This window comes from Mugil cephalus, chromosome 20 (genome assembly GCF_022458985.1).
Source record: "Mugil cephalus isolate CIBA_MC_2020 chromosome 20, CIBA_Mcephalus_1.1, whole genome shotgun sequence".
NCBI classification, from domain to species: domain Eukaryota; kingdom Metazoa; phylum Chordata; class Actinopteri; order Mugiliformes; family Mugilidae; genus Mugil; species Mugil cephalus.
Window position 1 is genome coordinate 3,285,912 of NC_061789.1, and position 20,614 is coordinate 3,306,525.

General features: G+C 43.3%; 1 protein-coding gene across 3 annotated transcripts in view; it reads left to right on the forward strand.

The window, feature by feature from the left end:
* Nucleotides 1–20,338, forward strand: part of tnrc18 (trinucleotide repeat containing 18) — a 61,682-nt gene extending 41,344 nt beyond the window's left edge. For 2 of the 3 annotated variants that reach the window (XM_047570825.1, XM_047570826.1), the window contains exons 17-30: nucleotides 941–1,189; nucleotides 2,976–3,161; nucleotides 3,460–3,953; nucleotides 5,571–5,702; nucleotides 6,814–6,955; nucleotides 7,048–7,165; nucleotides 8,505–8,580; nucleotides 8,704–8,812; nucleotides 9,010–9,126; nucleotides 9,631–9,783; nucleotides 11,071–12,923; nucleotides 14,054–14,290; nucleotides 14,378–14,452; nucleotides 16,221–20,338. In XM_047570825.1, coding sequence (XP_047426781.1) covers nucleotides 941–1,189; nucleotides 2,976–3,161; nucleotides 3,460–3,953; nucleotides 5,571–5,702; nucleotides 6,814–6,955; nucleotides 7,048–7,165; nucleotides 8,505–8,580; nucleotides 8,704–8,812; nucleotides 9,010–9,126; nucleotides 9,631–9,783; nucleotides 11,071–12,923; nucleotides 14,054–14,290; nucleotides 14,378–14,452; nucleotides 16,221–16,427 — 4,148 coding nt within the window. In that variant the 3' untranslated portion in view covers nucleotides 16,428–20,338. The remainder of the gene's footprint in view (nucleotides 1–940; nucleotides 1,190–2,975; nucleotides 3,162–3,459; nucleotides 3,954–5,570; nucleotides 5,703–6,813; nucleotides 6,956–7,047; nucleotides 7,166–8,504; nucleotides 8,581–8,703; nucleotides 8,813–9,009; nucleotides 9,127–9,630; nucleotides 9,784–11,070; nucleotides 12,924–14,053; nucleotides 14,291–14,377; nucleotides 14,453–16,220) is intronic. The other variant, XM_047570827.1, reaches the window with a different exon arrangement.
* Nucleotides 20,339–20,614: the final 276 nt, after the last annotated feature.

The following is a 20,614-nucleotide window of genomic DNA, read 5'->3' on the forward strand; positions in this document are numbered from 1 at the left end:
ATTTATTTATTTATTTTAAATTATAGTGAGAAGGAAACGAAAGTGCGTCTCTGTGGCGTCACAACACCTTGTTCTGTTTAATAGCGGTTGGCTAACGTCAAAGAACCAAAATTATGACAGGAATTAGTGAATGATGCAACGAAGAAACAACAAAAAACAATGAACGTTTTAAAGAAAAGTTTCCTGGAGAGAAATCTTCCAGAGAGTTTAGACTTTATTGTCTTCATGGGGAAATACTTCATACGGTAAAACAGGTAAAACAGTATCAAACATTTAGCCGAGTCCCTAGAATGACCTTTATAGTTATTATAGTTTCTCCTCATCAGTGCAAAAGAAACACACAAGTATGAACAACACAGTGTAAAAAGAAGTACAAGAGAAAGTTAAAATAATAAATACTAAAAAATATATTGAAAATATACAAGAGAAAGGTTTATTTTAAAAGAAAATAGCATCAGTATAACTAGAACTCTGTTATTACACATCCTATAACACAAGTCGCAAACTCTTTGGTTGATTGGACATTTTTTCATGTATGTGTATTATTTTCCCCACAAATTTAAATTTCTTTAAATACACATTAACATGAATCCAACACGTTTTAGTAAAGCGATAAATCGACTTTATCGGAGACCTGTCAATCAAACCCTCCCATACACAGTAGGCCCCGCCCCCATCGCTGCTGAGCCAATCACAAAGCAGCTGTCTATCATTTATTTGAATAGCTTAATATTGAATGCAGGATGATACTTGATATTTATCAGTATCATATATAGTGACCCGGGGGTCTCTGCTTCACGTCTCCATCAGTTTTGGGTCCTTGGTCTGAAATCGTTGGCGACCTCTGATCGTTTCTGAATAAAGCGCGTTTCCCTGAGGTCTGGTTGATTCTGTGACGTCTCCTCGTGAATCATTAACCGTCCTCTCTCCGCACTCTCAGACTCGGACTCGGAGGAGCACAGCTCGGCCCGGGGGGGCTGGCTCCCTCTCTCGGGGCCGCGTTCCCACGGCAACCTGGCCAGGAAGAGGACGTCGTCGTCGTCGCCGCCGCCTTCGCCGCAGCGGCCGCCGCCGCCGCCGCCGTCGTCGTCGTCGTCCGGCCAGAAGCCTCAGAAGAAGAAACACAAGCACTTATCGCTGCTGCTGGAGGAGGCCGGCCTCAGCTCCTCCGACGACTCCTTCGACCAAGGTTACTGACCAAATCTCTCGCTGTCAGACCGTAACCGCGTCTTAGCGCCTTCCTTGCCGCTCGCGCGCCACGGCGGCCATTTTTTATTTTTTTTTTTGTCTCAGACTGTGCTTTATTAGCTCGACCATCTCTACCTCTCTCGCTGCAGAAGTTGCCAACGTGTGTGTGTGTGTGTGTGTGCGTGTGTGTGTGTTTTTACTTTTTAAAGAAGAGTTGTGTTTTATTGCCTGGATTGATGCAAAATGTGTGTGTTTTTTTGTCTCTTTTTGTAGCATTTGTAAAAAAAAAAAAAAACAGAAAAAAAACAAACAAAAAAATATTTGTGTGAATTTTTTTGTGAGATATTTTTTTCTAAATTTTGTATTTGCAGTTTTTGAGCTTTATTAAAGGTGTCGATTTGATCGGTGCAGAGTGCGAAGCGCTGTCGTCCTTGTGTCTGCCTCATCTCGTCCGTCTCCGTCCGTCCGTCCGTCTCCGTCTGTCCAGCTGCACCTCACACATCCTTTACAGCGCTCTGCTTGTCAAATATCCCTTCAGTCCTCACGCAAACAGATCAGCTGCTCTGCTTTTTCTTTTATTTTTGAACTTTTTAAAAGATTAAATGTGTTTTTCTCTGAATGTTTGGGGATATTTGGACAATAGAGCTCCTCCTGTTTGTCTACTAAACCTTCAAATAACCCTTCTCCCTTTACGTTGCTCTCTCAGACACCTTGCTCTGTCCCCTCTGTCCTCTCCTCCCCCCTCCCTCTTGTCCTTACCCATGATGCTTTGAGTGTCTCTCAGCCTGTTCCATGTGCTTGTGCTGCTGCTGCTGCTGCTGCTGCTGCTGCTACCGCGACATTACAGACGCTTGGCGAAGGACTAGCGCAGCCTTGAGCCGTCACTGCTTTAAGCTAAGACCGCGCTAAGGCTAGGCTACGCTACGGCTAGGCCGCCGCCATGCCCCGCCCTGCCCTGCCCTGCCCCGCCCCGCCATGCCTGAGGCCACACCCCTGTCACCTGCTCTGTAAGTAGGAAGTGCCCCTCCCTCTATTCTTCATTGACCACTAACACGGACTGAAATTTTTTGAGCCACACTTTTATTATTCGTAAATATATATATATTGTTTTGCTTTTTTTTTATTTGCGTAACCATGGTTACGCGTTCCCGCCCCGTGCAAAAGTTTGAAGGCTGCGGAGGACGTAACCATGGTTACCCGAACCACAAAAAAACACAAAAAGGGGCCTCACAGGGCTGTCCTCTCAGTGCCTGCTTCTCGTGTCGTCTGTCTTCTCAGCGGATTCACAGTACAACGCACAAATCTGCGGCCTATTCACAAAAAAAACACGTTGTTGTACTGTGCATCCATCCAGCCTCAGTGTTAACTCTCTAACACAACAGCTTCCCCCTCCCTCCCCCCCAACCCCCAACCCAACCCAGCAGGAGGAGACGCTCCTCTCTGTTCATCCGCTAACCTCCAGCAACACACCTCTAACCTGCACTCCGCTACGCTATGCTACGCTACGCTACGCTAGCGCCTCGGCTTTTCTTGCTGCCTTGTCGTGTGGGAGGAGGATTTAATCTCGGGCTCGGCTGCAGCAGGTGTTTCTCACAGTGTGAAGTTCAGGCTGCTCAGTGGGGTTTTATTTTCGGGCGGCGAATCTTCCCCTTCCTCTCGTTTCCGCTCAGCTTCTCGTGTGTTTACATAAATCTTCACCCTGCAGGTTGATTTCTGAGGTGATTTGATCCGATCCGTGCTCTGATTTACGTCCGTGCCCCGAGCTGACGATTTTCTCTCTGATGCAGAAACCTCAGAGGATGAGGAGGAGGAGGAGGAGGAGGAAGAGGAGGAGTCGGACTCGGAGGAAGGCGGCTGTGAGGAGAGCGGGTTGGGCCTCCTGGCCAGGTTCGCGGCGAGCGCCCTCCCCGTCAGCTCCACCCCGCTGAGCCTCCTCCACGACGGCAAACACAGCAGCAGGCAAAGCACTCTGGGTAAAACCTGAAACAAGTCTCATGTTTCTTGCAGATTTCTTCGCTTCACAACAACCCCCCCGACGCTCGTCCCCAGACTGTAATCGTGTTTTTTTGTGGTTGAGCAGCTTCGCCGGCCGGGCGTTAAATTTAAATTCATTTCCAATTGTCACATCAGGGAGGCTGTAATGATTCAGCCTTGAATTATGTATTAGTTTCACACTGATCAATAAATCCTCTTCAGCGTGGGGGGGGAGGAGGTATTGATTTAGTTTAAGTTTATTCCTGGCTTCATGTTTGACTTTTATTCCTCCCTCAGGTTCGTCCGAGTGCGAGTGGTCGGACTCGGGCTCAGACTTGAGGAAGCTGAGGAAGTTCCCGTCTCTGCTGCACGGGAAGCGCTCGGCGCCGGAGCTCCCCCTGTTGCCCCCGGCGACCCGCCGCGTCGACCAGAGCAGCCCCTCCAAGCGGGACGACGCCCAGCCGGCCAAGCGCAAGCCCCTCCCCAAGCCGCGCCCCTCGCCGCGGTCGCCGCGGAGATTCAGCTTCGACCTGGGCTCCTCCGGCGGGTTCGGCGGCTTCAGCGAGGACGAGGGCTGGAACCGGCGCCGCAGCGAGAGGATCTTCCTCCACGACGCCACCACCTCGGCCAATCAGGCGTCCGCGTCCTCGGCCAATCAGAGCTCCTCCTCCTCCTCCTCCTCTTCTTCATCTTCCTCCTCCTCCTCCGGCTCGGCTCCACCTCTCCCATCGAAGCCGCCGGCCCGACCCAAACCCACGGCGCCCGGCAGGGACGGGAAGGATGTGGTGAAAGTACGTCAAAGAAAAATACTATTAATGAACATAATTCTCAATTTAAATGTGTCTTAACGAGTTTTAAGAACATACTTTACACTATTCTACGTTATAACACGTTAAATATTGAATATTGTACGAGTATTTATGGAAATCTACTTGTTTTTAGTCTAAAACACCAGAAAAGGTTAAAGAGAGGCTTGATAACGCTGCAAAAACTATGACTTAAAAAATTCTAAAATATGACTTAAAATAAGCAAAATCATCATGATAATAGAAGAGGAAGATTTGACTAAAAGATTTAAAAAAAAACAAAAAACAAGTAAATTTGTATCGAAAAAAGGTCAATATTTAAGATTTATTATCTTATAATGTCAGAAAAATCTGATTAACCTCAACACGTCATCTTAAAATAATGAATCAAAGCGCTGGATTCTAAATTTAAATCCATTTTCCTACATATTATGAACATGATTCTGGATTTAAACGTGTTTGTACCAGTTTTAAGAACATGTTCGACACTTTTCTACATTATAACACAATAAATCTTGAATATTGTATGAGTATTGATGAAAATCTACTTGTTTTTAGTCTAAAAACACTAGAAAAAGTGGAAGAGGAGGAAAGAAGCTGGACACTAAAAAAAAAAAAGTGTTAAAATGAGATAAATTTGACTTAAAATAAGAAAAATCACATAATAAAAGATTTGACTAGAAGATTTTAAAATAAAAAGTAGTAGATTTGCATTGAAACAATGTTAATATTTAAGATTGATTGTCATATAATGTCAGAAAAATGTGATTAACATCTTGAAACAATGAATTACATATAGATTCTCAATTTAAATGCGTCTGTACCAGTTTCAAGAACATGTGACCTTATTTAAAGATGATGTGCTGAATTTAAGCACAGTGTTCAAAATTATAACACAATAAATCTATAATATTGATAAAAATCTACTTGTTTTAATCTAAAAAACACTAGAAAAGAGTGAGAGGGAAGCAAAAGAAAGAAAAGCTGGATAAGAAAAGGTTAAAATGAGATAAATATGACTTAAAATAAGATTCGACTAAAAGATTTTAGACTAAAATCAAGTAGATTTGCATCGAAACAAGGTTAATATTTAACATTAATTATCTTGTAATGTAGGAAAAATGTGATTAACTTCAACACATCATCTTTTAATGATGAATTATTTTGTGAGACAATAAACTTCCCAAGATTTAATTTATCAGATTAACTGGATGCTAAATTAAATCGTTTAAATCCTTATGAAAGTGATTTTAATGACGCTGTCCTGGTTTCAGGAACATATCACCTTTTTTTTCTTTGTGTTTCCTCTGTCATAAGATAATAAATCTTACATTTTAACCTTCGTTTGATGCAAATCTCCTGTTTTTTTTAGACATCTGTGGATCCTTTGAGGCTGTTTTCATGTTTTAAAAGAACTTAGAAGTTAAATCTTCCTCTTTTCAAGTAATTTAACTTTTTTTTTTTTCTCTACGTGTTTGTGTGTTAAAGATCCGGCAGCGTTTCTCTTCTCTTGCCGCCCAGACAGGACGAGTCGCAGGCAGCAGCTGAGCTCTTACAGCCGTCACTCATCCATATTCATGTTTTCTCTGTGTGTTTTCACAGAAGAAGAAGCCGAAGGACTCTCCTCTGCAGAGCCCGGCCGCTCTGTGCAGCCCGGTCAGCGACGGGCCTCCTCCTCTGAGCCTCAGCCCGACTCGTAAGAGCCAAGCAAAGGCCAAGGCCAAAGCCCGAGAGGTCAGTGAGAAGACGAACGACGCGAACTTAATCATCCCGACGCGTTATTAGACCGTAAACGTGCTGAAACACGCTGTTACTTCTCTGGCTGCAGCTCAAAACACGTGTGCGCACGGAAACAATAAGTCCCCAAGAAATTAACTTGTTGTGTTGTAATTAACACGGTTTAGTTTTAACAAGTAAACCTCCTGTGTTGTGTGATTTCTGCCAAAGTGTTGTATCACTCGCCATCTGTGAGCGGCTGAGTTTGTTTTGGAAAACGCGCTGAGAGGAGCTGGAGGCTGCGGTGGAGAAGAAGCAGAGCGGGAAGAAACCAAGCGTTTTAACGTGGCTCTGTTTCCTGATCTGATCTTAAATGTTAAAAGTCTCGTCTCGTTCAGTCCAGTGAGTCTTTGTTTCAGTCACAGTTAGTGTTTGAGTCGTGTTTCTCTGGTCCAACGCTGGCGTAAACTCTCTGCAAGATTAGTCTCCAGGAAACTTTTCTTTTAAATGTTCAGTGTCTGAGGTGTTGAATGTAGTTTGTTACATTGATTCATGACAAATACCACCTCAACAAACATTCTTATTGATCTTATTCTTTTTATTCTTGTTCTTTTTGTTACTTTTATTTAATTCTTTTTCTTAGACTTGGACTCAACTTTATTGATCCCTCTGGGAAATTGTATTTGCAGCAGCTACATACAAGAATTAGAAATAAGAAATAGAATAGACAGTTTACAATATACAACAAACTCTTAACTGATTCTTCTTCTTCTTTTTCTTCTCTGATCGTTTTCTGCTTTGGTTTTCTCCAACCAAACGTCCATTAAAACAGACGAAGGCGTCGTTTTGCATCTAGCTTGTTGAACCTAAATTAAATAACTACTAAAGATCAGACTTGGCTGAAAACCTCAAACCTGATACCGGTTTTGTGGGCGGACACATATTTAAACAAAAAAATAACTTGTGATGTTTCTGAAATTCAGGGAGTTTTAGGAGAAAAAGATCAAACAGAACTGATTCGGTTCCTGAACCCGGATCGAGTGTTTACATATATGAAAACGTTTCTACGTCCGACCAGACGTCAGGATCAGGATCTTCACCGTCCTTTTATTCGTTTGTGTGTCTGCAGCCGTCCCGAGGCGCCGTGAGCCGGCTGATGGAGAGCATGGCCGCGGACGAGGACTTCGAACCCAACCAGGACAGCAGCTTCAGCGAAGACGAACTCCTCCCACCACGAAGCAACAGCGTCTCAGAGAGATCGTCCACACCAGGTCTGTGCCGGCAGCGTCCGCTCACAGATACACAATCAGAGCGTCACACAGGATCACTGAAGGATGTGTTGTTGTCGTGTTTGTGTGTTCAGCTCCGGTGCAGTGTGTGCTGGATAAAGACTCACTGGTGGACGGACTCAGAGTCTTGATCCCGATGGACGACCAGCTGCTGTACGCTGGACACGTGAACACTGTCCACTCCCCCGACATGTGAGTAAACGCCATTTAACACTGACTGGTTAGTGTAGGTGAACTACACACATGTGGTCGTTCTAAAGAAACAATCACAGCTCTAAATGCTGCATTAATATGTCATTTTCTAATGGTTTCATTGATAAAAGTCTTTATAGGATTCAACCAACACATTTTTCAAACAAAACAATTCAGATGAACCCAACAACTTCTTATTATTAACTGTTTGCCAGTGAAAACAAAACCACTTAGAGTGATTCTGACTACTTTGTAGGGAAGCGTATTTCATTCACTTGGAAATAATAATAATTAAAATATTTTTTCCTAAGTAATTTTTTTCCAGTTTTTCTGAGTATTTTTTTTTTTTTACTGTTTTTCTGAGTAGTTTATTTTTATTTTTTTCCCTGTTTTTTTATTAATTTATTTTTATTTATTTCCTGTTTTTCAGAGTATTTTTGTTACTATTTTTCTGAGTAGTTTATTTTTATTTTATTCCTGATTTTTTTTGATTAATTTATTTTTATTTATTTCCTGTTTTTCAGAGTATTTCTTTTACTGTTTTTCTGATTAGTTTATTTTTATTTTATTCCTGATTTTTTTTTTTGATTAATTTATTTTTACTTATATCCTGTTTTGTTGAGTATTTTTTCCCTGTTTTTCTGAATAATTTAATTTTTTTTCCTGTTCTCAGTAATTTATTTTTATTTTATTTTTTTACTGTTTTTCTGAATATTTTTTCCCCTTTTTTTTGAGTAATTTTTGCCTATTTTTCGGATTATTTTTCCACATTCATACATTGAAATGCTGTTACAGTGTAATTTAAGTTTTCCATGTATTATATGTGAACCACAAGCCCATGTCGCGCTACCAATGGCTAAAAACAGGAGCCTGGTAAAACCAAAACAGAGACAAACACCATCGTGGCAAACTTTTATTTTTTCTACATTTAAAACTTTGGAATATTTTTATAAATTTCTGCCTTGTGTGGTGTTGTAGATTTGGTGAAATGTTTGGGATTAATAAAGCATCTATCTATTTCATCACTGTAAATAATAATAATAATAATAATAATAATAATAATAATAGTTGCTTCATGACATCTGTCTGTTTGTGGATGTTAATGAGTTCTGTAGAGGGACAGTGGAGCCACAGTTTTGCAGCGTTAGTTGGTAAAAAACATTCTTGTGCAGATCAAAGCCGCCAGAATCAAGATAAGGATTCAGCTCCGTCTCTGGGAACGAGACCATTTACACTTCACAGTGATCTGCTGCAGCTCTGGATTCTGTCTGGAGTTTTAAAAAAAAAACCCTTAACGCCCCCGAACTTTTGACCCACGCTCCTCGTTTGCTCCCTGCAGATACAGCGTGGTGGTGGAAGGGGAGCGAGGGAACCGGCCTCACATCTACTGCCTGGAGCAGCTGCTGCAGGAGGCCGTGAGTAAAACCCGGACCCGTCTCAGATCCCTGCGCTCACAATGCGACACCTCCCTCTGTTTGAGGAAGGCTTGGACCCATGTGGCGCTCGACATATAAAAGTTATTTATTCTGTTTGTGCAGATCATCGACGTGAAGCCTCCATCTGTGCGCTACCTCCCAGAGGGAACCCGCATCGCTGCCTACTGGAGCCAGCAGTACCGCTGCCTCTACCCCGGCACTGTCGTCAACGGTGAGAACCAACACACGTTATGACGTCCAGGGCTTCATCCTTAGAAAGAATTACTATATATATGTGAACAATGCAGCCGATTGCATTGAAACATTTAGTTTCTCGTGCTTTTGTTGAAATCTGATGAGTGATTTTTTTATGCAGAAATGTAGAAACGTGTACGTCTGCTGACGTGTGTCGTGTTTATCCCAACGCAGGAAGTTCGGATATCGACGAGAACGATGATCTCATCACGGTGGAGTTTGACGACGGAGACACAGGACGTATCCCCCTGTCCCACATCAGGCTACTGCCTCCGGACTACAAGATCCACTGTGAGCAAACACACAACATCTACACCGTCTACAACCCAGACTGACTCCACACTCACCGGAGCTTTACAGCAAAAAGAGATTATGTTCCTGCTTCCACGGTTCAGTTATAAATCGAGTTTGGCTTCATAAAATAACTTATTAAGATAAATAATTAACAAAATAAAGACTCCACAGTTCATTGGTTCAGAAATTTGTATCAGATCACAACAAAAACAGCACAGTTCATGGTTCAGAAACAACAGAAAATAGAGAACCACGAGGGCTTATTTATTTATTAATTCACAATATATTCAAAGTAATAAAAGATAATATTGTGAACGAAGTAAATAAAAATGAAATAAATCAAAGTAAAGCAGGTTGGGTTTATCTGTAGTGGTTGTGGAAGCTTCTGTTAATTTCAGGTTACTTTTTCTTTGCCTTGCATGAAAAGCTGAGATGTCGTAGTTTTAGATTTTTCAGATTAAAACTGAAAGTCTCATCCCGTGTCCTGTGTCCTGTGTCCAGGCGCCGAGCCGTCCCCGGCCCTGCTGGTGTCCAGCTGCTCCAGGAGGAGGGTCCGCAAATGCAGCAAAGAGGGCAAAGAGGCGGGAACCAAACCTGAGGAGACCACCCCCAAAATCAAAGGAAAACCTGGTCGCAAACCCAAACCCAAACCAGGTGAGCTACAAAAACCAGCTCCTCTAGAGGCGGCTCGGTTCTGGGGACGCAACGATACTCGATACTCAATGACTCGATACGATTTCTGACACTCGGTTAACGATACGATTATTATTATTTATTTATTTTTGAACAGAATGAGCTTGCAGACAAATTATTACCTAAACTAACATCATTAGCCAATCAGAAGAAGGGAGGGGAGGGTCGTGGAAAACATGGTTGAAATCCAGCTGATGCTGCATTCAAGGCAAATTGGGAAAAATGAGCTCTGAGTTGTCAAACTTAAATTACTGCTTCAGAAATAAAAATAAATATCTGCTGTACATGTTTTAATGTTTAGCAAATGGTGACAATATACCAAACTTATTTTGTCTCCTCTGAGTTAACCTGTAACCTGAACGCTATGATATCGGAAGCTTCATGAACGCATCATCCAAACCAGAGTTTTTTCAAGTCATTTTTTTCAAATAAAAACTAATATTAAATGTTAGGATGTAAATTTTGCAGTTTTAAGTTAGAATATGATCTACAGTTTACTGTTGCACTGTAAATGTTTACAGATTATTTTTGTATAAATTGAAACTGCTAATCGAATAACTTGCCTTTAGAGGCTCGATGGACATACGGCTCATATTTATTTATTTATTTTTTAAATTTTCTATTTAACATCGCAGATTATTGCTCAGCAACGACATCATATATGTGTCTCCTGACTTACGTTAGTCATTTCGGCCCCTTTCCAGCCGATGAATGATAGAAACACAAAATAAACTGACTACGTGGGGGTTTGTATTTACGCTAGTGGTTTGGTTTCACCCAAATAGGGCGTGGCCTAATTCGCTACTTTCTTCTGTCTGGTCTAAATACGACAGTGACGTAAATTACTCCCTCTGGTGTTCAAACAAGGCGTTGCAATTCATTTCTCACCTCTTTTTTTTATGGGATAAATAGTTTTCTCTCTCTTCGAGTTCTCCCGCGGGTTTAAAACCAAACGTGTGTGAGCAGCTCAAACCTCCGTCTCTTTAAAAAAAACAACAGACGCAACAGAATGTCTGAACGTGTAATCTAAGCGGCTCGTCTCGATTTGCTGACGCCGGGTTTGTTTTGAGCTTGTAAGCACTTCTCCACCGTAATGTTTTCATTTCTCTGCGGCTGATTTGTCGCACACAGCTCACAGCGTGTGACACTGCAGACCCCAAATAAATAAATAAATAAATAAATAAATAAATAAATGAAATCGCCACACAACACAAAGCCTGAACCCAGTTTCTCCTCTTCCTCCTCCAGAGACCTCAGTCGTCTCAGACGTGCGGGAGAAGGCAGATCCTCCATCATCCTCCTCCTCCTCCTCCGCCTCCTCCCAGACTCCAGCCAAACCTCCCTCCTCCACCCAGAAACCGGCTCCTCAGCAGAAACCCCGCCCGGCCTCCAGACCCACGATGGGGACCCAGACGAAACCCCGTAAAAGCTCCTCCACCTCCTCCTCCACCTCCTCCACGGCCGCCGCCGCCGCCGCTGCCACGTCCCCCACGGGCAGCCCCACCCTCCCCAGCCCGGCCCCCCCCAGGAAGAGCAGCTCGGCCCAGGCTCCGGTCCCCAAAGCGTCCCGGCCTCTCCCCCCGTCCCTCTACCCCTCCACCTACGGGAAGGTGCTGACGGTGGACCTGTACAGCGAACCCAACCTGGGCTCCTACGCCTCCAGCCGGCCCATGTCCAGGCCTCCTCTGTCTGCGTCGTCCGCCGCGTCCAAACCCGGCTCCTCGTCCGCCCCCAGACCCTCGTCCTCCCCCAAAACCAAGCCCTCCTCAGACCACCACAGCAGCTCCAGACCGGGACTCATACCCAGCCCCATCTCCCGCCTCTCCACAACCAAACCCAGCTCCTCCCTAGCTCCCAGACCCCCGTCCTCTTCCTCCACCACCTCCTCGTCCTCCTCATCATCATCAGCATCATCAGCTCCCAGGCCTAAACTGAAGATACCATGTGACCAGCTCTCCTCCAGGCCCGGCTCCGCCCCCAAACCCAAGTCCAGCTCCGGGGACAAAGACCCTCGGAGGAAGTCCCTCTCGGCGGAGCCCCTCGTCAAGCTGGACCACGAGGGCGTCACCTCCCCCAAGACCAAGAAGACCAAGGCCCTGATGCTGCTGGAAGGCCGCGGCGTCAGGCCGCGAGACCACGCCCCCATCGCCACGTCCTCGGCCAATCAGAAGCCGCTGAAGGCCAAAGTGAGAGCTCCAGACAGGGAGGCGGCCGAGAAGGACTCCGCCTACAAAGCGGCGGCGGCGGTTGCGACGCTGGCGAAGGAGAAAGCAGACGGTCGAGGAGTCGGCGTCAGAGGACAGGAGGCGGAGGAGAAAACCAAGAAGGAGGCGGAGAGGAAGATGAAGGAGGAGTCTCAGAGCAGCAGCAGCTCCGATTCAGACGAAGAAGAAGAGAAAGGGAAGATAAAGAAGAAGAAGAAGAAATGCACCTCCAGCTGCTCCTCCTCCTCCTCCTCGTGCTCCGGCTCCTCTTCATCGTCGTCCTCGTCGTCGTCTTCGTCGTCCTCCTCCTCAACTGACGACTCCTCTTGTAGCTCAGATGAGGAGAGGACCCCTACACCTCCTCCTCCTCCTCCTCCACCTCCTCCTACTAATCCTCCTCCCCCAGGCCCCGCCCAGAAGCCCCCGGTGCAAGAGAAACCAAAAGAGGACGTAAAAGAAGAAGAAGAAGAGGAGGAGGAGGAGGAGGTGAAGAAGGAAGTTGAGGTAAAAGAGGAGGAAGAAGAAGAAGAGGAAGAGGAGGAGGAGATGGAAGAACCTCCTCCCTCACGCTCCCCCTCCCCCGCCTCCTCTCCAGCTCCCGCCGCTCCTGCTCCGTCTAAACCTGCCAAGCCGACCACGGGGAAGGGCTCCGGGCAAAGGGGGCGCCCCCCGAAACCGAAACCCAACGGAGCAGGTGGAGGAGGAGGAGGTGGTGGAGGAGGAGGAGGAGGAGGAGAGGGGAAGGCGGGGCGGCCCAAGAGGAGAGAAGGAGTCCACCTCCCCACGACGAAGGAGCTGGCCAAACGTCAGCGTCTCCCCAGCGTCGAGAACAGACCCAAAATATCTGCTTTCCTTCCGGCCCGGCAGCTCTGGAAGTGGTTTGGGAAACCGACTCAGGTAGAGACACAAACAGAGACACACTCAGGTAGAGACACAAACAGAGACACACTCAGGTAGAGACACAAACAGAGACACACTCAGGTAGAGACACAAACAGAGACACACTCAGGTAGAGACACAAACAGAGACACACTCAGGTAGAGACACAAACACAAACCCACTCAGGTAGAGACACAAACGGAGACACACTCAGGTAGAGACACAAACGGAGACACACTCAGGTAGAGACACAAACCCACTCAGGTAGAGACACAAACAGAAACACACTCAGGTAGAGACACAAACCCACTCAGGTAGAGACACAAACAGAGACACACTCAGGTAGAGACACAAACAGAGACACACTCAGGTAGAGACACAAACACAAACCCACTCAGGTAGAGACACAAACAGAGACACAAACAGAGACACAATCAGGTAGAGACACAAACAGAGACACAATCAGCTCTGCAGAAAATAACTCGCTTATGTTTGATTTTATCATAAAGTCAGATTCACCTCCTCAGCCTCCAGTAAAACTGGGCGGGGTCACCAAACATGTACATTACAGTATATTACGGTATTTTTTCATTTTATTTTATTTTTTTTCATGCATAATCAAAACATTTTCTCCTGGTTGAGAGGAATTAATGCAGCAAATTGACTAAGAATGAACTATTTTACGGTGATGATGAGTAAATATTATTAGAATAATCCCACACTAGTAGTAAAACAGGTTAGCATGACCCCCCGTTAGCGCTGACTGCTGAAATTTACAGCTCGGAAATAAAATAAATAAATAAATAAAGAATTAAATGTCATAAAGATGAAATGAATAAACAGGGACAATTAGGGTTTCATGTATTTTGACATATTTAAACATATTTAAACATATTTTAACTGTCTATAATGTTAATAGCAGTGTGGCCGTTTACCGTAATAACTGTAGTCTGCGCGCAACATTTTTTTCTCAGGTTTAAAATTTATCTTGTAGCTTGATTTTTATTTTTTTTTTTCTTTAGATGGACTGTTTAAATATAACCTACTCATGATTCATAAGCAAATATCCTGCATAGATCCCAGACTGTAAATAGAAACTAATAACTTATTATGATTAAACGATGTATCTGATCTGTTGACCCTGGTAGAGACGCGGTATGAAGGGAAAAGCCAAGAAGCTCTTCTACAAGGCCATCGTCCGCGGCCGGGAGATGATCCGCATCGGGGACTGCGCCGTGTTCCTGTCGGCCGGCCGACCCAACCTCCCCTTCATCGGACGCATCCAGAGCATGTGGGAGTCGTGGGGCAGCAACATGGTGGTCAGGGTGAACTGGTTCTACCACCCGGAGGAGACCAACCCCGGCAAGAAGCTCACCGACAAGAAGGTCAGAGTCCGGGCGGGCGGGCGGTTCATTATTAATCGTTATTATTATATAGACATGAGTTTATTAAAAGTGCGGTTCCCTCCTCAGAACTGGGATCAGATGTGTGGTCAGTCGTTACCAGCAGCTCTACACTCGTCCATCCAGAGGAAGGACTTCATGGAGGTGAGGAGACGGTGTCGTCCTGGTGCTTTTCCTCCACTACGGAGGCTCAGAAAAAACAAAACGAAGCTTAAAGATGTTGAATCACGAAGAAACACCCACACAAAAAGATCAGCCACAACATTATGACCACCCAGGGGAGACGTTGATAACATTCAAACCGTCCTGTGACGATTCAGTTTTCTGCTGGGAAACCTCAGACATGTAGCACCCACCCAGATCAGACTAGACCAGATCAGACTAGACCAGATCAGACTAGACCAGATCAGACTAGACCAGATCAGATCAGACCAGACCAGACCAGACTAGACCAGATCAGACCAGACTAGACCAGACCAGACTAGACCAGACTAGACCAGACTAGACTAGACCAGACCAGACTAGTCCAGACTAGTCCAGACTAGTCCAGACTAGACCAGATCAGACTAGACCAGATCAGACTAGACCAGATCAGACTAGACCAGACTAGACTAGACTAGACTAGACCAAACTAGACCAGACTAGACCAGACTAGACCAGACTAGACTAGACCAGACTAGACCAGACTAGACTAGTCCAGACTAGACCAGACTAGACTAGTCCAGACCAGACCAGACCAGACTAGACCAGACTAGACTAGTCCAGACCAGACTAGACTAGACCAGACCAGACCCTCCCCCTAGTGTAATGACACTCCTTGATGGTATCTGTGGGATGATCCACAGTTTTCACACTAATTTTCTGGTGTAGTGATAATAATATAACTCATATCTGACTTGAATATTAATTATATTATCATCATTACACTAGAAAATGAGTTATCAACATTTCAATTGCCTGACGAGAACTGGGCCGAACTAATTCTCCAGACTCAGAGATGGATCCTGGTTTATCTGATGACGTCTGTTTGTCTGTAAAACCCTAAATGTCTTTCACAGTTTGTCCCATTAATCCGACCAAAAAACACGACAATAATTCACCGTTTTCCACCATCTGCTCCAGTCGGAGCTGTTTGTTTACGTCCACACGCTGTGAAAACCCTAAATAAATATAGTAAAAATGTTGCAGGAAATTAACCCCCTGGAGTTCAGAGTGTGATCGGACGTTTTTTGACTAGTTTGGGTTTTAGATTTTCATCTTAAAAACGGTTTGTTGCCTTGTTTGGTTTCATTCTTTTTATCTCAGCCTTATTTTATTAACACATTAGACCTAAAACCATAAAATCCAAGTAGAAGAAAGTTTGAAAAACCACAAACATGTTTAATAAACCGTTTTTATAACTTAGAATGTGAATCTAAACTGTAACTTTCAAAAGCTTATGAACAAATTTAGCAAACAGCAAAGGTATTTATAAGTATTTCCATTATAATGAAGGTAATGCAACTATTTACAACCATTTATCAGGTGTAACAATAAAATAAAAGTCCCAAATCTCTGGTTTCTGTCTCTTTAGCTGCAGTTTCTCCACAGACTGAATATAGACACAACTTTTCCCTCCTTCTTATTGACACATCGATTCCTGATTGATCTAATAAGTCTGGTTTTACTTGGCCTATCAACACCATTTAAAAACTAGTTTATAGTTGGAAGTCAGCACTTTCTACAATAGGTGAAACAGAGATTCAGTGACGCTGCCTCTTGCTGCTACGTCGTCTTAAATCGGTCATGTGATTTGGAAACGAACTGGATTAATAAGCATCAGTATCAATAAAATCGTCTCCCGTCCGTAGTTAGATGGATGGACACTTCATTCGGGAGGGCGGTCCTAATGTTCTGGCCGCCTGTGTTGCAGAGAGCCCTGTACCAGTCGTCTCACAGCGACGAGAACGACGTGCAGACGGTCAGTCACAAGTGCCTGGTGGTGAGCGTGGAGGAGTACGAGCAGATGACCCACACCCGCCGCTACGCCGACAGCGAGGACCTCTACTACCTGGCCGGCACCTACGAGCCGACCACCGGCATGATCTTCAACACGGACGGCGTCCCCGTCATCTGCTGAGCAAACCCGGGGACACGGGACACACGGGGGACACGGGGGACACACTACAGAGACAGTATTACAGAGGATTAAAAGTCTCCGGAGACGTTTGCACACACACACACACACACACACACAGACTTCATCCGACGACACGTTGTACATGTATAAATAAATATATATATAGATATATATGCATAAACAGACATGTACGCGCACACATGCACAAACGACGATTGTAAATACACACACACACACACACAGTTCTATAGAGGAAAATATGAGTGTTTTATTTTCATGTAATAGATTTATGTCAGAGTACTTTTTTCTAAAGAGGTAAAAAAAAAAAAACAGCAGAGAAGCTTTAATGAACTGTGAATGATGATGATGATGATGAAACGAGGAGGAGGAGGAGGGAGGTTGTGATGTTGCCGTGGTGATGTTACAGTCATGTTACAGTCGTATATAAACGTGTCTACAGAACAGCAGGAGAGAAGAGAGGACGAGACGCACAGAAAGAAGAGAGCACTTATAAAAAAAAAGAAAAAAGAAAAACACTTGTATTGTAATTTAACCCCCTCCCACCCTGACAATCCAAACTCTGTCCATGTGCTACTAGAACTTGTGATTCCCTCAGAGACTCAGGCTAAAGAGAGAGGAAGTCATTTTTATACTATTCACAGCACTTCTTGTTTTCATCTTCCTTATTTTAAAGGAAAAATCCACCCCCGCCCTCCTCCCCCCCTCCCACAAACAAAAAAAAAAACAAAAGGAGAACACTATATATATATGTATCAGCTGCTGTCCTCTCTGTATAACGGGGGTGGAAGTGTCCTCGAGGTGTTTCTACGCGTAATGAACCCGCTGGTGTTTAATCCAGATGTTTATTAGGCAGCAGCTGGGGGTGGATCCTTCTTCTTCTTCGCCGGGTTTGCGAGCGCTGCAGTCGGTCCATGAAGGTCACCATCCGCTCTGATTGGATCAGCATAATTCAATTTTAACACTCATCCTCCTCCTCCTGCTCACGTCTTGTTTGTTCCTTTTCTCTGCAGCGTTTGCAACCTCTAAATGTCCCGCGTTGTGTTTTGTTTTTTTTTGTTATTTTGCTTCTGCCTCCATCTTTTTTTTTTTTTTTTTTTTGACATGAGTGCACTTTGAACGAAGCCGTCGTCGCTGCTGCAGAGGAGACTCGCTCACCGAGGGTCTCGCATGTCTTCCTAGAGTATTTGATTGCCCTCATGCTTTCTCCTCTGCAGCGGTTCAGCTTTTAGATGCAGACACACAAACACATTCTTCCTCTTAGAATTATTACTATTACTATTATTATTATTATTAATTTAGCTGCATTTTTCTTTCTTAAAACTATTTTTTAGGGTGCGACTGTTGAATGTTGTGCTCAGGCGGCCTTACACCCTCTCCCCCTCGGCCTTATGACGACAAACACGATGCCAAAATCGGTTTAGGCCCCGCCCTCTAAGTATAAGGGGCGGGGCCTAAAATAACACGTACCGGCCCGAACCAGTATCGAAAAATCCCGACGTCTGCAAATGTTTCCCTTTTCTTTTTACTTCATAGAAGTACATGATGGAAGTGTTTACATTTAAGCAGCGCGACCCTTTTACACAACATTTTATGAACCAATCTGACGTTTCTTAAGAAAAATAAGTGCAATTTCAGCGCACTGCTGCCATCTGCTGTTCACTTCTGGGTCTCAGTGTCACGTCGACGACTTTCACTAAAAAAAAATTAGGAATAGCCGTTACTTTTATTGAAAAATTATAGTTAACGTCTTCTATGTAGTTTTAACCTCTGCAGAATCAGAGGATTAGAATCAGATGTTTTTTACTTTTTGGTAAAATCCTCTTCCACCATTTAGACGTTCCTGAGCTCTCATTAAAGGGGGACCTATTATGCTCATTTTCGACTCTACATTTTTATTCAGGGAGGTCACCGGTGTGGATTTGTATGATTTACCGTTTTAAAAAAATCTGTCTTTATTTTATATCTCACGCAGCTTGTTGAGCAGCTTTTAAGTTCGGTTTCTGCGTGAAAACGGGAGATTTCAGCTCCTGTCTCTTTAAGAAGCCCCTCCCCCTCGTTTAAAAGCCCTCTGATTGGCTGGTTGGTTATAATTCCACGTTTTTACACATTATTGTTAATGATTTTTACCCTAGTTTGACTTTTGAGATGATAATGTACAAAGAAATATAAGTAGAACAATTACTATCTTTTTATTATAATTGTTTTCCTATGTTTAAAATGAGTGTCCAACGTTATAACCTTGTAAATATATCAGAAAATCAGCATAATAGGTCTCATGTAACCCACCTAGCTGCGTCCTGGTGTCCAGTGTTTGTATCAGATATATATCTATATACAGTATGTGCTATACTGTATAAATATGTCCTGTTTATACACATCTATATATATATATATCTGTCATTTTTAACCACGTTGCCCTCTCTCTGCTTTGCTCTGCAGAGACTGAAGATTGTCTTGTTGATATTCAATAGTTTTAATATTTTCTACTCTCTTGAGATCTTTTGTCTACGTTGTTTTTTTGTTTTTTTTTTTAACGCTGAGATGCCGTCTGGTCTGGAGGACGACGTTAGCATTTCACGACTCGTCTATATAAAAAGTTCTGACGCGACCCAGTTAATGAAGATATGCTGCTAGACTATTATTAGTATTTAAAGCTGTTTCAACAGGTACAGAGTGATTACTAAAACCTAACCTGCTCACGCCCACTTCGCCTTTAAGATCTATTTTTTCTTTTTTTTCTTATTTTTTGCATGATGCACGTTTCTAATGTTTTGAGCGACCGGCGGCTAAAGGATGGTTTGTATCTGAGCCGCGGGGGCGTCGCGGATACACAGTGTTTGTTGCAGAGTGAACAAGTTAAAAGTGCCCGTTATGAATGTTTGGTTTGTTTTGTTTACCCCCGGAGCTGCTAAAGCACTTTTTATTTTTCCTATAGGTGAGGAGGCTGATAACTCTTATCTCCTGCTAGTACCACACACACCTTTTTAACTCCTTTACTTGTGTGTTATGGCCTTCAGATCTTTATTTACCCCCTCACACACACAACACGTCTCCATCCAGATCTCAGCCTTAGGCCTTCATACAGGGTCCAACACAAACACTTTATTCTCGCCTTCATTTTCACTTTGGTGTCATATGACTTTTTGTTTTTCACTGTTTTCGCTCGGCTTTTTTTTTTCTTCTTTTTGCTGTGATTGTTTTTTCTCATTTTTAATTTTTTTTTTATTTTGACGATTTATTTTTTCACCCTCCCCCCTTTACTTCCCCCTCTCCGAACAATCGTCCACGCCTCTCAGGCAAAAATACTGGCGACAGGCCCTGGGAGCTAGCTGCTAGAGAGAGAGAGAGAGAGAGAGTATAAGAGAGAATGGGATAGAGAGAGAGAGAGAGAGAGAGAGAGAGGTGGACTGGAGGCTGGTTCTTCGTCTGCTGTTCCTTCAATATCGTTATTGTCCTGTTACAGAAAAAAAATTATTTTGAAAATAAATAGAAAAATCATCTAAGTTTTGTAAATGATCCTTCACCGTGGAGGAGAGAAGAAGAAGAAGAAGAAGAAGAAGAAGCTATCGGACTTTGTACACATGTCTAATGTTGTAAAAATGCAAAAACAAAAAATACATTTTAGGGATAAATCTGTCACCCTATGCTATAAGTGTAAGGAACTGTTCTTTTCTTTCTTTTTTTTCTTTTTTTTTTTTTTTTTTTTTTACAGACAGCAACCACGTTTATCAGTGTTTCTTTGGAATTGTTTTAGTAACTCAATATTTTATAGTTAATCAATAAACAGATGGAACTGTACTGCTCCTGTCGTCTCCATATTTATGTACAGTCTATGGATCACATGGGTTTTATTACGTTGGTTGAACAGATTAAACTGATATTGACACACATTTCCTTTAGTGACATCATTTGTATTTTTTTTTTTTTTTTAAAGTTTATAAATCACAATATAGGATAAACACTGCAACTCATTTAACGTTGCAATAATAATGTAATATCGTATCGATAATGTCACTGTGATGAAATGGTATCGAATTGTGATACTATCATATTGGGGAGTTGTATCTCGATAATATATCGTGATAATATCGGGTTGTAATAAGTTTATCTTATCAGGATAACATCTTATATCATGTGATATTGTTTCATAATGTCTTGATTATATC